The sequence below is a fragment of the Somniosus microcephalus genome, chromosome 30 (assembly GCF_052327205.1).
Source record: "Somniosus microcephalus isolate GS21.2 chromosome 30, FLI_Smic_1.0, whole genome shotgun sequence".
NCBI lineage: Eukaryota > Metazoa > Chordata > Chondrichthyes > Squaliformes > Somniosidae > Somniosus > Somniosus microcephalus.
In genome coordinates, this window is record NC_141016.1 from 28,587,572 (window position 1) to 28,604,015 (window position 16,444).

At 48.6% G+C, this 16,444-nt stretch overlaps 1 protein-coding gene across 3 annotated transcripts in view; it reads right to left on the minus strand.

Moving 5' to 3' along the window:
* Window positions 1-16,444, minus strand: part of LOC147098058 (phytanoyl-CoA hydroxylase-interacting protein-like) — a 170,011-nt gene that overhangs the window by 14,656 nt on the left and 138,911 nt on the right. For all 3 annotated transcript variants that reach the window (XM_085970855.1, XM_085970853.1, XM_085970854.1), the window contains one exon: window positions 845-1,019. In XM_085970855.1, coding sequence (XP_085826981.1) covers window positions 845-1,019 — 175 coding nt within the window. The remainder of the gene's footprint in view (window positions 1-844; window positions 1,020-16,444) is intronic.

Here is a 16,444-nt window from a genome sequence, read left to right on the forward strand (position 1 = left end):
GTCGGTTACTGTCATTGAGTGTAACCAGGATCTAGTCGGTTACTGTCACCGAGTGTAACCAGGATCTAGTCGGTTACTGTCATTGAGTGTAACCAGGATCTAGTCGGTTACTGTCATTGAGTGTAACCAGGATCTAGTCGGTTACTGTCACCGAGTGTAACTACGATCTAGTCGGTTACTGTCATTGAGTGTAACCAGGATCTAGTCGGTTACTGTCATTGAGTGTAACCAGGATCTAGTCGGTTACTGTCACCGAGTGTAACTACGATCTAGTCGGTTACTGTCATTGAGTGTAACCAGGATCTAGTCGGTTACTGTCATTGAGTGTAACCAGGATCTAGTCGGTTACTGTCACCGAGTGTAACCAGGATCTAGTCGGTTACTGTCACCGAGTGTAACTACGATCTAGTCGGTTACTGTCACCGAGTGTAACCAGGATCTAGTCGGTTACTGTCACCGAGTGTAACTACGATCTAGTCGGTTACTGTCATTGAGTGTAACCAGGATCTAGTCGGTTACTGTCATTGAGTGTAACCAGGATCTAGTCGGTTACTGTCACCGAGTGTAACTACGATCTAGTCGGTTACTGTCATTGAGTGTAACCAGGATCTAGTTGGTTACTGTCATTGAGTGTAACCAGGATCTAGTCGGTTACTGTCACCGAGTGTAACCAGGATCTAGTCGGTTACTGTCACCGAGTGTAACTACGATCTAGTCGGTTACTGTCACCGAGTGTAACCAGGATCTAGTCGGTTACTGTCACCGAGTGTAACTACGATCTAGTTGGGCAGAGTTATTGAGTGTAACAGGAATGTGATTTCAGACACTGAATCAGACTGCTCACCTCCCGTGCAGAATTCCACCACCTCACTCCAGTCAGACACAAGGTATTCTCCGTCGCTCTGCTTGATGGCAGTCTGGACAGCGACGCTGTACTCTGTGCGTGGGCTCAGGAACCAGTGTCCTCGCACTGTCATCGGAAGTGCCACAGCCTTCGCCACCAACTTGGTAGGGACATCCTGAATAGCCAAGAACATTGTAATTAGTTTAACTGATCTGTTGCCTCTGCAGAGGGGGCTGCTGTTTGACTAAGCCATGTGCATAAAGCCTGCATTCTCCCCGGGTATTTAATGACTGATGGAACGTTGGCCTTTGTCTCAAGAGGGCTGGAATACAAAGGGATGGAAGATATGCTTCAGTTGTACAGAGCCGTGGTCAGACCCCATCTGGAGATTAGGCACAGCACCTCCGGAAGAATATCTTGGCCTTGGAGGGGGTACATTGTAAATTCACTATAATAGGGGCTAAAAGGGTTACATTTTGAGGACAGGTTAGCATAGAAGATAGGAGCAGGAGTAGGCCATTTGGCCCCTCGAGCCTGCTCTGCCATTTAATGAGATCATGGCTGATCATTCAAATTCAGTACCCTGTCCCTGCTTTCTCCCCAAATCCCTTGATCCCTTTAGCCTTAAGAAATATATCCAACTCCTTCTTGAATATATTTAATGAATTGGCCTCAACTGCCTTCTGTGGTAGAGAATTCCACAGGTTCACCACTCTCTGGGTGAAGAAATTCCTCCTCATCTCAGTCCTAAATGGCTTACCCCTTATCCTTAGACTGTGACCCCTGGTTCTGGACTCCCCGACCATCGGGAACATCCTTCCTGCATCTAGTCTGTCTAGTCCTGTTAGAATTTTATAAGTTTCAATGAGATCCCCTCTCATTCTTCTAAACTCCAGTGAATATAAGCCCAATTGACCCAACCTCTCCTCATACGTCATTCTTGCCATCCCAGGTATCAGTCTGGTTGCATTGACTCGGTTTGCATTCCCTCGAGTATAGAAGCTTGAGGGGTTATCTAATCGAGGTTTTTAAAATGATAAAAGCATTTGAAAGGGTAGATAGAGAGAAACGATTTCCTCTGGTGGGGGGAGTCTAGAACAAGGGGGCATAATCTTAAAATTAGAGCCAGGCCGTTCAGGGGTGATGTCAGGAAGCACTTCTTCACACAAAGGCTAGTGGAAATCTGAAACTCTCTCCTCCAAAATACTGTGGATGCTGGGGGTCTAAAAAAATTCCTGTACAAATTCAACTGTCTTTCCTTAATTTCATAGTCATAGGGGGAGAAATTGGGTATAGCCCCACTCGGGGCGCTAGAATTGGCGATGCATAAATTTTATCGCCAGGCGCAACTTATCGCCACCTCCAGTGATATTGGGTTGCTGCGCCCCTGAAGGTGATTGCGGCATTAAATCAGGCGCTGCACGGGACTCCTAAGGCACTAACCTGGCGGCGCTACTCAATATCTGGGCGGACGGGCGCAGCGCAGGTGCTGTCAATAATCGATGACCACGAGACATGCTGGCGCCGGCCAGCTCTTAAAGGGGCGGGTCATTTAGGTTCAGCAGCCAGACTCATCGCCCTGTAGGCCTCAAAATCGGCACTGTGCAATCTGAGGCGTTACAAACTTTGACCAGATGGAGAGGGTGAGGCAGAGAGCGGAGCGGTTTTCCGAAAGGGCATTGGATGCTTTGGTTGACGCAGTGAAGCGCCGGCGAGCAGTGTTGTACCCTGACAATGGCAGGAGGCCTCATCAGAACGAGTACCGCAGAGCTTGGAGGGAAGTTTGTCAAAGAGTCAACTCCAGCAGTGTGGCGCCCAGGACTCCTGTGCAATGTAGGAAGAAGTTCAACGATCTCACTCGGGTCGTTAGAGTGAGTGGCTTGTTGGCAATCTTCTTCATCCCTCTATCTGCACCTGACTTTATGGCCAGAGGGTGCGCGATGCCCCAATGGCCATCTGTCAGCCAGCACCCATGGCCCTTTCTGGGAACGCACATGCACATTCAACTCAGGACATAATGTAAGGGCTGATCCACCATGGGGGGGCATGAGATGACAACTCAGGGCATAATGTAAGGGCTGATCCACCATGGGGGGGCATGAGATGACAACTCAGGGCATAATGTAAGGGCTGATCCACCATGGGGGGGCATGAGATGACAACTCAGGGCAGCATGTTTCAGAACTTCCCGTCCTTTCTCCTGCAGGGCAAGCTGGCCAGGAACTGGAGGGAACACATTCGTACTGGAGGGGGCCCTCCTCAGCTGCAGGAACTCACGGACCTGGAGGAAAGAGTCCACCAGATTGTTGGAGGCCGGATGAGTGGCCCTGTCACCACTGGAGCTGCCGACCCCATTGTGCACAGCGATGGTAAGGTCATCACCTTTTTGAACTCTCTCCTTCCACTTGTTCACCCCACCAGCATGCTTTTTCAGTCTGGACCCATGTCAGAGCATTGCAGCACTCTTGCATCCCTTGCTGCCACCCTGTCCTTTCGCTAAAGCCACTCTTCAACCTCCCTGCTTTCAGATGCTGCATCACCAGCTCGGGAGCCGGGCCATCAAGCTGCCAGGGACACTGACTCCGGAGGTGACGAGCAGGAGGAAGCCGGACCATCCGTCCCACCCTCAGGCGAGCCAGCCCATCTGCAGACTGGGGATAGTGCTTCCCTGGAAGGGAGCAGGGGGGATGCTCTGAGGAGGAACCAGTTGCAGGAACCAGCGGCCTCCAGCAGCGCAAGGGGGGTAAGGAAGTTCGGGAGCCGTCTCCCTGGAGGGCACGTCAGGCCACGATGACTGCTGCACAGAGCGCAGAAGAGGTGCGTTCCCTCGCAGAAATGAGCGCCCAGGCTCGACTCAGGCACACTGAGCTGATGGCTGCAGTTGCAAGGATGCCTGAATCCATCGAGACACTGGCAAGGAGTGTGCAAGACTTCGGGGCAGCACAGGAAAGGATTGTACAAGACTTCGGGGCAGCCCTGGAAAAGACTGCCCAGGGCGTCGGCACATCGCTGGAAAGGACTGTCCAGGGCGTCGCGACATCACTGGAAAGGACTGTCCAGGGCTTCACCGAAGCACTGGCACCTACCACGCAAGTGCTGAGTGCTGCCACGCAGTCCCTCGCTGGCCTCATGCAGAGGCAGATTGAGGCCACACAAGCACTGACTGCTGCCACCCTCGATGGATCAGGCAGGATTACCCGGGGCCCTTGCAACACCACAGCAGGCCAGCAATCTGTGGACCAGCCGATTGGTCCGCATGCTGCGGTGCTGCCCCGTCAGAGTGCCAGTGTGTCGGCCGACCACGGAGCAGGTGTCCGCTCTCAGGATGTCAGCATTCCTGATGCCAACGCTGGCACGTCTCCACTGCAGCTGCCATCACCTGCAGGACAGATTGCTTCCACCCATGCCCATTTGGAGCAGTCAGCATCCGGCCCCTCCAAGCCCAGAGTCCGTCCAGGCCGTCGCTCAGGGGCATCTGCACTTTCGGACAGTCAGCAGGCGACCCCCAGCCTTCATGCAGCCACTGGGGTCCCATTACGGAGGAGCTGCAGGGAGGGAAGGGGCCGTTCTCGCAAGAGAAGTAGATCACCATCAAAGGGGAAAGAGTAGAAGGTGCTGCTGAAACGTCCTATTTCTAGAAATCAAGGCCGTGGATGTTGTTCTGAATGTTAGTCATGTTTTGGATAGTCTCCCGGGTGTGCGAGTCACTTATGTGGTAGTTTGTTAGTTAAGCTTTCTGTTGCCATTGCTTTGTCATGTTGGAAGGAAGCACAGTTTTCAAAATAAACAAAAAATTTTAATGTCATTGGCCATGTCTGCTATTTACAATCATTGTGGCCTTCATAGGCTTTTGGTTATCCGAATGGTTCCATTCCTGGTCTTCGAATGTCACCAAGCAGTCCGTGAGAGGGGCCTAGAACCGACTCCTTATCAGCCTCAGACGGACGGCCCTTCCAGTCTCTCGGACCCTCCTGTCTTGGTCCTCCTCCTCCTCCTCCTCCTGCTCCTCCTCCTGCTCCTCCTCTGCTGGTCCTTCAATGTCTGCTGGCATTGGCTGGGTGTGCAGGGTGGCGAGGTTATGGAGCATGCAGCAGACAACGACGAAGTGGGAGACTCTCTCTGGTGAGTACTGCAAGGCTCCTCCCGAATGGTCCAAACAGCGGAACCGCTGCTTCAGCACGCCGATTGTGTGCTCCACAATGTTCCTCGTCGCCTGATGGCTGACATTGTAGTGCTCTTCTGCAGGGGTGCTGGGCGTCCGGAGCGGGGTCATCAGCCATGGGCACAGTGGATAGCCCTTGTCGCCGAGAAGCCAGCCTTCTGGGTGAGCCGGGGCCTCGAAAAGGTCAGCGACTGAAGTCTGGCGCAGGATGAAAGCGTCGTGGCTGCTGCCTGGGAACTGTGCATTGACCGCCAGGATCAGCTGTCGGTGGTCACAGACCAGCTGCACATTCAAGGAGTGGAACCCCTTGCGGTTGCGGAACTTCTCAGGATTCTGTACAGGCGCCCGCAAAGCCACGTGCGTGCAGTCAATGGCGCCCTGCACCATGGGGAAGTCCGCTATTGCCGCGAAGCCCTCTGCATGCTCCCGCTGCTTCTCCGGTGTCACATTGAAGGATATGTACTGACGCTGCCTTTTAAACAGGGCATCTGTAACCTGCTGGATGCAGCTATGCACCGCAAACTGGGATATGTTGGCAATGTCCCCAGTTGCTGACTGGAAGGAGCCGGTCGCATAGAAATTCAATGCCACTGTTATCTTCACAGCCACCGACAGACAGGTCCTGCACCTTATCTGCGGCTGCAGATCTTCCTGAAGCAGGTGGCACAGCTCAGTTACCACCTCCTTTCGGAATCGCAGCCTCCTAACACACTGCTCCTCCGACATGTTGAGGTAAGAGAACTGCTGCCTGAATACCCTGGCAGCGTAAGGTCTGGTGTGGCAACGCCTGTTGGCCCTCCTCCGTCTGGCCATTCCTGGCCCTCTCTCCCTCTGTCCCTGTGCCCTTTCCAGATGGTCGAGCAGCAGGACGTTCCCCTCCAAAGCAGCCCCCATAATAATAGGTCAGCAGAAGTTAAATAGGGTGTAAATGCTCACCAGCAGCAGGGTGATGGTATGAAGGCTGAAGGTCCTCTGGCAGCGCTGGGTCACCAGTGAAATGGCTCAGAGTTCAACTTTGCAACTCTGTGTAAATCTCAAATAAGTTGTGCTCCCAAAATGGCTGCCGCTTTTATACCAGCGCAGTCCCCTTTAAAGAGCGCCCCCCCTAAGCCCGAGAGCCACTGGGGAACGTTCCAGGAAGCTGTCCTTATTAGCGCCGGTCGGAACAGAGGGGGGCGCCACTGAATTTCCGGTCCGGGGCGCCAAAAAGGCGTTGCACACTGAAATGACGTCATGATCTGCCTGTGCCTGCGAGCGGGCGCTAAGATTTAGCGCCGGCGCTAAAAGCCCATTCAATATGGCAAGAGGCGCTGGGTTCACTGCGCCCGCCCGAAAATTGGGTAACGCCCCAATTCTCGGCCTCTTTAGGCATTAATCGCTGGCGCTAACAACTGAATTTCTCCCCCATGGAGTTTTACAGCACAGAACGAGGCCCTTCGCCCCATCGTGTCCACGCCGGCCATCAAGCCCTGTCTATTCTAATCCCATTTTCCAGCACTTGGTCCGTAGCCTTGTATGCTATGGCGTTTCAAGTGCTCATCTAAATGCTTCTTGAATGTTGTGAGGGTTCCTGCCTTTCAGGCAGTGAGTTCCAGATTCCAACCACCCTCCGGGTGAAAAAGTTTTTCCTCAAATCCCCTCTAAACCTCCTGCCCTTACCTTGAAACTATGCCCCCTGGTTATTGACCCTTCTACGAAGGGGAAAAGGTCCTTTCTATCTACCCTATCTATGCCCCTCATAATTTTGTACACCTCAATCAGGATCCCCTTAGCCTTCTCTGGTCTAAGGAAAACAACCCCAGCCTGTCCAGTCTCTCTTCATAGCTGAAGCGCTCCAGCCCAGGTAACATCCTGGAGAATCTCCTCTGCACCCTCTCCAATGCAATCACATCCTTCCTATGGTGTGACGACCAGAACTGCACACAGTATTCCAGCTGTGGCCTAACTAGTGTTTTGTACAGCTCCATCATAACCTCCCTGCTCTTATATTCTATGCCTCGGCTAATGAAGGCAAGTATCCCATATGCCTTCTTAACCACCTTATCTACCTGTCCTGCTGCCTTCAGGGATCTATGTACATGCACACCAAGGTCCCTCTGATTCTCTGTCCTTCCTAGGATCCTACCATTTATTGTGTATTCCCTTGCCTTGTTAGTCCTCCCAAAATGCATCACCTCACACTTTTCAGGGTTAAATTCCATTTGCCACTGTTCTGCCCATCTGACCAACCCGTCTATATCGTCCTGTAGCTTGAGGCTTGCCTCCTTGCTATTTACCACTCCACTAATTTTCGTGTCATCTGCGAACTTACTGATCATACCTTCTACATTCATATCTAAATCATTAATGTACACTACAAACAGCAAGGGACCCAGCACCGATCCCTGCGGTACACCACTGGACATAGGTTTCCAGTCACAAAAACAACCTTCGACCATTACCCTCTGCCTCCTGCCACTAAGCCAATTTTGGATCCAATGTGCCAAATTGCCCTGGATCCCATGGGCTCTTACCTTCTTGACCAGTCTCCCATGCGAGACTTTGTCAAAAGCCTTACTGAAGTCCATGTAGACTACATCAACTGCACTACCCTCATCCACACACCTAGTCACCCCCTCGAAAAATTCAATCAAATTGGTTAGACATGATCTCCCCCTGACAAAGCCATGCTGACTATCCTTGATTAATCCTTGCCTCTCCAAGTGGAGACTAATTCTGTTCCTCAGAATTTTTTCCAATAATTTCCCTACCACTGATGTTAGGCTCACTGGCCTGTAATTCCCGGGTTCATCCCTACTACCCTTCTTGAATAATGGTACTACATTAGCTGTCCTCCAGTCCTCTGGCACCTCCCCTGTGGCCAGAGAGGTTCTGAAAATTTGTGTCGGAGCCCCTGCAATCTCCTCTCTTGCCTCACACAGCAGCCTGGGATACATCTCGTCTGGGCCTGGGGATTTATCCACTTTTAAGTCCGCTAAAACCGCTAGTACCTCCTCCCTCTCAATATCTAATTTGTTCAAGTATATCACAATCCTGATTTCTATGCCTACATTGTCCTTCTCCATAGTGAGCACAGATGCAAAATATTCATTTTAAAACCTCACCTACATATTCCGGCTCTATTGCCACTTTGGTCCCTAATGGGCCCTACTCTTTCCCTGGTTATCCTCTAGCCCTTAATATACTTATAAAACACCTTGGGATTTTCCTTTATTTTGTCCACCAGTGTTTTTTCATGCCCCCTCTTTGCTCTCCTAATTTCATTTTTAAGTACCCCCCTGCACTTTCTATACTCCTCTAGGGCTTCCACTGTTTTTAGTCCTTTATATCTGCCAAAAGCCTCCCTTATTTTCCTAATCCATTCTTGTATATCCCTTGACATCCAGGGTGCCCTGGACTTGTTGGTCCCACCCAGTACAAAACGGGCGGTTTGCACCTGGGCAGGACTGGGACTGAGGTCCTAGGGGGAGTGTTTGCTAGTGCTGTGGGGGAGGGTTTAAACTAATCATACTACACAAAGATGGGAAGGAAAGTAGTGAGTGAGGAGGACATAAAAAACCTGCAAAGGGACTTAGACAGGCTAAGTAAGTGGGCAGAGATTTGGCAGATGGAATACAATACTGGAAAGTGTGAGGTTATGCACTTTGGAAAAATCATAGAGCAAGTTATTATCTTAATGGCAAGAAACTGGAAAGTACTGTAGTACAAAGGGATCTGGGGGTCCTGGTGCACGAAACTCAAAAAGTTAGTATGCAGGTGCAGCAAGTGATCAAGAAGGCCAATGGAATGTTGGCTTTTATTGCTAGGGGGATAGAATATAAAAATAGGGAGGTATTGTTGCAGTTGTACAAGGTATTGGTGAGACCGCACCTGGAATACTGCATACAGTTTTGGTGTCCATACTTAAGAAAAGACATACTTGCTCTCGAGTCAGTACAAAGAAGGTTCACTCGGTTAATCCCGGGGATGAGGGGGTGGACATATGAGGAGAGGTTGAGTAGATTGGGACTCTACTCATTGGAGTTCAGAAGAATGAGAGGCGATCTTATTGAAACATATAAGATTGTGAAGGGGCTTGATCGGGTGGATGTGGTGAGGATGTTCCCAATGATGGGTGAAACTAGAACTAGGGGGCATAATCTTAGAATAAGGGGCTGCTCTTTCAAAACTGAGTTGAGGAGAAACTTCTTCACTCAGAGGGTGGTAGGTCTGTGGAATTTGCTGCCCCAGAAAGCTGTGGAAGCTACATCATTAAATAAATTTACAACAGAAATAGACAGTTTCTTAAAAGTAAAGGGAATTAGGGGTTACGGGGAGTGGGCAGGAAATTGGACATGAGTCTAGGTTCGGATCGGTCATGGCCCTGTGGGTAGTGGAGCGGGCCCAGGGGCCGTGTAGCCTGGTTCTGCTCCTACTTGTGTTCTAATTATGTGTTAGATTTCAGGAGATGGTTCTATTCCTGTTCCTGGCTGGGGTGGAGATCATCTTTTCCAGAAGGTAAGTACTGTAGAAAATATAGGGACAGTGATCTCCTGGACGAGTTTCGATCGCCTAGATGGGTCGGAGAGGAATTTCCCAGATTTTTTTTCTCCCAAATTGGCCATTGGGTTTTTTATCTGGTTTTTCGCCTCTCCCAGGAGATCACATGGGTTCGGGAGGGATGTAGAGTGATAGTAGATTTGAGGTTAGGCTCAGATCAGCCATGATCTTATTGAATGGTGGAGCAGGCTCGAGGGGCCGATTGGCCTACTCCTGCTCCTATTTCTTATGTTCTTATGTAAAATGGCAGGGGGTTGGGAACCTGTGCAGGGAGACAGAGGAAAGGAAAACAAGGATAGAAGCAAAAGACAGAAAGGAGAAAAGCAAAAGTGGCAGTCAGAGTAATCAAGGGTTTAAATCAAACATGGCCACAGTAAGTAATAATTCTAAAAGGTCTAAGAGTGTTAAAAAAACAAGCCTGGAGGCTTTGTATCTTAATGCGAGGAGCATTCGTAATAAGGTGGATGAATTAGCTGCGCAAATAGATGTAAACGGATATGATATGATTGGGATTACGGAAACATGGCTCCAGGGGTACCAGGGCTGGGAACTCAACATCCAGGGGTATTCAATATTCAGAAAAGACAGGCAAAAAGGAAAAGGAGGTGGGGTAGCATTGCTGGTTAAAGAGGAGATTAACACAATTTTAAGGAAGGATATTAGCTCTGATGATGTAGAATCTGTATGGGTAGAGCTGAGAAACACCAAGGGACAGAAAACGTTAGTGGGAGTTGTATACAGACCCCCAAACAGTAATGCGGAGGTTGGGGATGGCATTAAACGGGAAATTAGAGATGCGTGCAATAAGGGCACAGTAGTTATCATGGGTGACTTTAATCTACATATAGATTGGGCTAACCAAATTAGTAACAATACTGTGGAGGAGAAATTCCTGGAGTGTATAAGGGATGGTTTCCTGGACCAATATGTCGAGGAACCAACTAGAGATCAGGCCATCTTAGACTGGGTATTATGTAATGAGAAAGGAATAATTAGCAATCTTGCTGTGCGAGGCCCCTTGGAGCGGAGCGATCATAATATGATAGAATTCTTCATTAAGATGGAGAGTGAAGTATTTGACTCAGAGACTAGGGTCCTGAATTTAAATAAAGGAAACTACGATGGTATGTGGCGCGAGTTGGGTAGGATTGATTGGGGAATGTTACTCAAAGGGTTGACGGTGGATAGGCAATGGCAAACATTTAAAGATCGCATGGATGAACTACAGAATTTGTTCATCCCTGTTTGGCATAAAAATAAAACAAAAAAGGTGAATCAACCGTGGCTAACAAGGGAAATTAGGGATAGCCTAGATCCAAGGAGAGGACATATAAATTGGCCAGAAAAAGCAGCAAACCTGAGGATTGGTAGCAGTTTAGGATTCAACAAAGGAGGACAAAGGGATTAATTAAGAGGGGGAAAATAGAGTATGAGAGTAAACATGCAGGGAACATAAAAACTGACTGTAAAAGCTTCTATAGATATGTGAACAGAAAAAGATTGGTGAAGTCAAGCATAGGTCCCTTGCAGTCAGAATCAGGGGAATTTATAATGGGGAACAAAGAAATGGCAGACCAATTAAATACATACTTTGATTCTGTCTTCACAAAGGAGGACACAAATAGCCTCCCAGAGATGTTGGGGAACATAGGGTCCAATGAGAGGGAGGAACTGAAAGAAATCAGTATTTGTAGGGAAATGGTGTTAGGGAAATTGACGGGATTGAAGGCTGATAAATCCCCAGTGCCTGATAATCTACATCCTAGGGTACTTAAGGAAGTGGCCCTAGAAATAGTAGATGCATTGCTGGTCATCTTCCAAACTTCTATAGACTCTGGAACAGTTCCCATGGATTGGAGGGTAGCTAATGTTACCCCACTATTCAAAAAAGGTGGTAGAGAGAAAACGGGGAATTATAGACTGGTAAGCCTGACATCGGTCATGGGGAAAATGCTAGAGTCCATTATAAAAGATGTAGTGGGGTACCGCAGGGATCGGTCCAAGGACCCCAGCTATTCACTATATATATTAATGATCTAGATGAGGGAACTAGATGTAATATCTCCAAGTTTGCAGACGATACAAAGCTGGGTGGGCGTGTGCGCTATGAGGGGGATGCCGAGAAACTCCAGTATGATTTGGACAGGTTGGGTGATTGGGCAGATGCATGGCAGATGCAGTATAATGTGGATAAATGCGAGGTTATCCACTTTGGTGGCAAAAACAGGAGGGCAGATTATTATCTGAACGGCAATAGATTGGGAGAAGGGGAAGTGCAACGAGACCTGGGTGTCCTTGTGCACCAGTCGCTGAAGGTAAGCATGCAGGTGCAGCAGGCGGTTAAGAAGGCAAATGGTATGTTGGCCTTCGTAGCGAGAGGGTTCGAGTACAGGAACAAGGATGTCTTGCTGCAGTTGTACAGGGCCTTGGTGAGACCACATCTTGAGTATTGTGTGCAGTTTTGGTCACCTTATCTGAGGAAGGATGTTCTTGCCATGGAGGGAGTGCAGCGAAGATTCACCAATCTGATACCTGGGATGGCAGGAATGACGTATGAGGAGAGATTGGGTCGATTGGGCTTATACTCACTGGAGTTTAGAAGAATGAGAGGGGATCTCATTGAAACTTATAAAATTCTAACAGGACTAGACAGACTTGATGCAGGAAGGATGTTCCCGATGGCTGGGGAGTCCAGAATCAAGTGTTACAGTCTAAGGATAAGGGGTAAGCCATTTAGGACAGAGATGAGGAGGAATTTCTTCACCCAAAGAATGATGAACCTGTGGAATTCTTTACCACAGAAGGCAGTTGAGGCCAATTCATTAAATATATTCAAGAAGGATTTAGATATATTTCTTAAGGCTAAAGGGATCAAGGGATAGGGGGAGAAGGCAGGGACAGGGTACTGAGTTTGGATGATCAGCCATGATCTCATTGAATGGCGGAGCAGGCTCGAGGGGCCGAATGGCCTATGATGTAATAAATACTCACTATGCACTTGGTTGTACATAAAGCAAGGCTTTAATCGACTTGTAACAAAACATGGAGGTCTAGTTAGTAGTCACTAGCTTCCTGTTTCCAGATTGTCTCTGGCCAAATTTGGCCCACGCCCGAGTATTTATACTCCTTGGACGGCGCCCTTAGCTGGCTGTTCAGTAGTACTTCCTGAGTTACTTCTTGTAGAAATTGCGATTTGTGACAGCCTACTCCTGCTCCTATCTTCTATGTTTCTATGTTTCTCAGCAGCACATTCAGCGCTGAGCTGAACGCAGCAATCATGGTCATTAGCGGGCAGCACAAAGGTCGCATGCTGCCTGCATTACTTTGAATGGGCGTGGGCAGATTGCACATCGTGATCCCCATGCCCGTTTTCGTGCCTAATCGAATTTTTAGCCCTGTATCTGCTCCTCTGGATCTCTCTATCCTTCCCCTCATTCAGGGCATAATTATTTTCACTTGTGATTTCAGCAAATTATGAAGCATTCCATCCCGTTACATAGAATAACACTACTGGACTCACCAGCCTGACCCAGCCTTGCTCAATCAGGCCCAGGCGGAGACCGAGCAAGTCCATCACTGACCCGTGAAGGACTGTGTGATGAGCTCTGTGTGTAGGTGTCGCAGAGAGGAGACTTCAAATTCCAATTACACGCAGCAGAGCATGTCTTATATTATAGCCCAGCACAGCTGCCTGTAACTGCAGCACAGAGGATAATGGTTTCTTCATTACTGCAGTTAAATGAGCGCTCGGTTAAACTCAGAGCAAGGCGGTGCTGGCTTTGCTGTGATATCTGAGCCAGTAACTGCTATCTGTGCAGGAAATCAGCGATGGATATGGGGGAATAGTGTAAATATAATTGATGCTTTCACCTTGACGGTTTCTTCGTCAAGTGGAAGCTTGACTTCCGCTGGTCACAACCCAGACCAGTGTTTTGTCACTTGAGTTGGCTGACCTACTACATATTTCCGGCATTTATTTCAGAATTACGGCATTTGCGATTTTTGTCCATTTTGCTCCAGTGTTATCCGGGTACAAGTCAGACCCAAGCTCTTGCCCAGTGGCCACTTGTGTCAAGTCACAGAGCCACGATAAGCAAAGTCCTGAAGCAGCCTGGCTGTTCACGGGCAAAAGGAGGAGACAAATTCAAAAATTCAAAATCTTCATTTCAGCTGGATGTACAAGATTCCACAACACTATTTTGAAGAAGAGGGGGGTGTGCGGGGGGAGAATTCTCCCCGGTGTCCCGGCCGATATTTATCCCTCAACCAACATCACTAAAACAGATGACCTGGTCATTTCTCTCCCTTTGTGGGAGGTTGCTGTGCGCAAAATAGCTTCTGCGTTTCCTAATTTACAACAGTGACTACACATCCAACTACACTGGTTGTAAAGCGCTCCTGAGGTCGTGGAAGGTGCGACAGAAATGTGCGTTTTTGTTCTTTATAAGTCTGACAAAGGATTTACACCTGAAATATCATCACACAGATTTTCTCTCTTTGCAGATGCTGACAGTCCTGTGTATACTGATACCTGGGAACCAGACTGATACCTGGGATGGTAGGAATGACATATGAGGAGAGATTGGGGCGATTGGGCTTATGTTCGCTGGAGTTTAGAAGAATGAGAGGGGATCTCATTGAAACTTATACAATTCTAACAGGACTAGACAGACTAGATGCAGGAAGGATGTTCCCAATGGTGGGGGAGTCCAGAACCAGGGGTCACAGTCTAAGGATAAGGGGTAAGCCATTTAGGACAGATGAGGAGGAATTTCTTCACCCAGAGAGTGGTGAACCTGTGGAATTCTCTACCACAAAAGGCAGTTGAGGCCAATTCATTAAATATATTCAAGAAGGAGTTAGATATATTTCTTAAGGCTAAAGGGATCAAGGGATATGGGGAGAAAGCAGGGACAGGGTACTGAATTTGGATGATCAGCCATGATTTCATTAAATGGCGGAGCAGGCTCGCGGGGCCAAATGGCCTACTCCTGCTCCTATCTTCTATGTTTCTATACCAGCATTTTGTGTGAAGTGTGACACTGGGCAGTGTTTGAGTCCGAGAAATCATTGAACATTTATTTTTAGATTCATGGCTATCTCCAATATCATCTTCTTTCAGTTTAGTCTCAATAAGATGTTTATCGATCTCCTCTGTTGTTGCTCACGCAAACTCGGGACAAAGTGAATTTCCCTCTGGAGCGCATCAGCGATGCTGTAGGTATCGCTATGGGGATCTGGAGCTCATAAAGCTCCAACTAGTGTCATAGAAACATAGAAGATAGGAGCAGGAGTAGGCCATTCGGCCCCTCGAGCCTGCTCCGCCATTCAATATGATCATGGCTGATCATCCAAATTCAGTACCCGGTCCCTGCTTTCTCCCCATACCCCTTGATCCCTTTAGCCTCAAGAAATATATCCAACTCCTTCTTGAATATATTTAATGAATTGGCCTCTACTGCCTTCTGTGGTAGAGAATTCCACAGGTTCACCACTCTCTGGGTGAAGAAATTCCTCCTCATCTCTGTCCTAAATGGCTTACCCCTTATCCTTAGACTGTGACCCCTGGTTCTGGACTCCCCGACCATCGAGGACATCCTTCCTGCATCTAGTCTGTTCAGTCCTGTCAGTAGGGTAGCATAGTGGTTAGGTTACTGGTCTAGTAATCCAGAGACCTGGACTAGTAATTCCCCCGGTATGAGTTCAAATCCCACTATGGCAGCTGGCGACTTTAAATTCATTTAATTAAATAAATCTGGAATAAAAAGTTAGTATCAGTAAATCTTTAAAGAATGAAATCTGCCGTCCTTAGTCCTGGTCTAACATATATGTGACTCCAGAACCACAGCAATGTGGTTGACTCTTAACTGTCCTCTGAAATAGCCCAGTAAGGCACTCAGTTGTATCAAACTGCTACGAATAACAATAAAACTGGACGGACTACCTGGCATCGACCTAGGCATTGGAGTCGGACTTGACAAAGGCACATCAAAATTGGGAGAGCTGTCCCACAGACTAGTCAAACCTGACATAGTCATGCTCACAGAATCATACCTTTCAGTCAATGTCCCAGCAGGACAGACCCACCAGGGTGGCGGTACAGTAGTATACAATCAGGAGGGCGTGGCCGTGGGAGTCCTCAACATTGACTCTGGACCCCATGAAGTCTCATGGCTTCAGGTCAAGCATGGGCAAGGAAACCTCCTGCTGATTACCACCTACTGCCCTCCCTCAGCTGATGAATCTGTACTCCTCCATGTTGAACACCACTTGGAAGAAGCACTGAGAGTAGCAAGGGCACAGAATGCACTCGGATGGGGGACTTCAATGTCCATCACCAAGAGTGGCTCGGTAGCACCAATACTGGCCAAGTCTTGGAGGACATAGCTGGCAGACTGGGCCTGTGGCAGGTGGTGAGAGAACCAGCACGAGGGACAAACCTACTTGACCTCATCCCTCACAAATCTACCTGTTGCAGATGCATCTGTCCATGATAGTATTGGTAGGAGTGACCAACACACAGCACTTATGGAGATGAAGTCCCATCTTCACACTGAGGACACCTTCCATCGTGTTGTGTGGCATTACCACTGTGCTAAATGAGATAGATTCAGAACAGATCTAGCAGCTCAAAACTGGGCATCCACGAGGTGCTGTGGGGCATCAATAGCAGCAGAATTGTATTCCACCACAATCTGCAACCTCATGGCCTGAAATAAGAACATAAGAAATAGGAGCAGGAGTAGGCCAATCGGCCCCTCGAGCCTGCTCCGCCATTCAATAAGATCATGGCTGATCTGATCCTAACCGCCAATCTACTATCACAGAACCATCTCCTGAATCTAACAGAATTAGACACACAAAATAGGAGCAGGATCAGGCTACACGGCCCCTGGGCC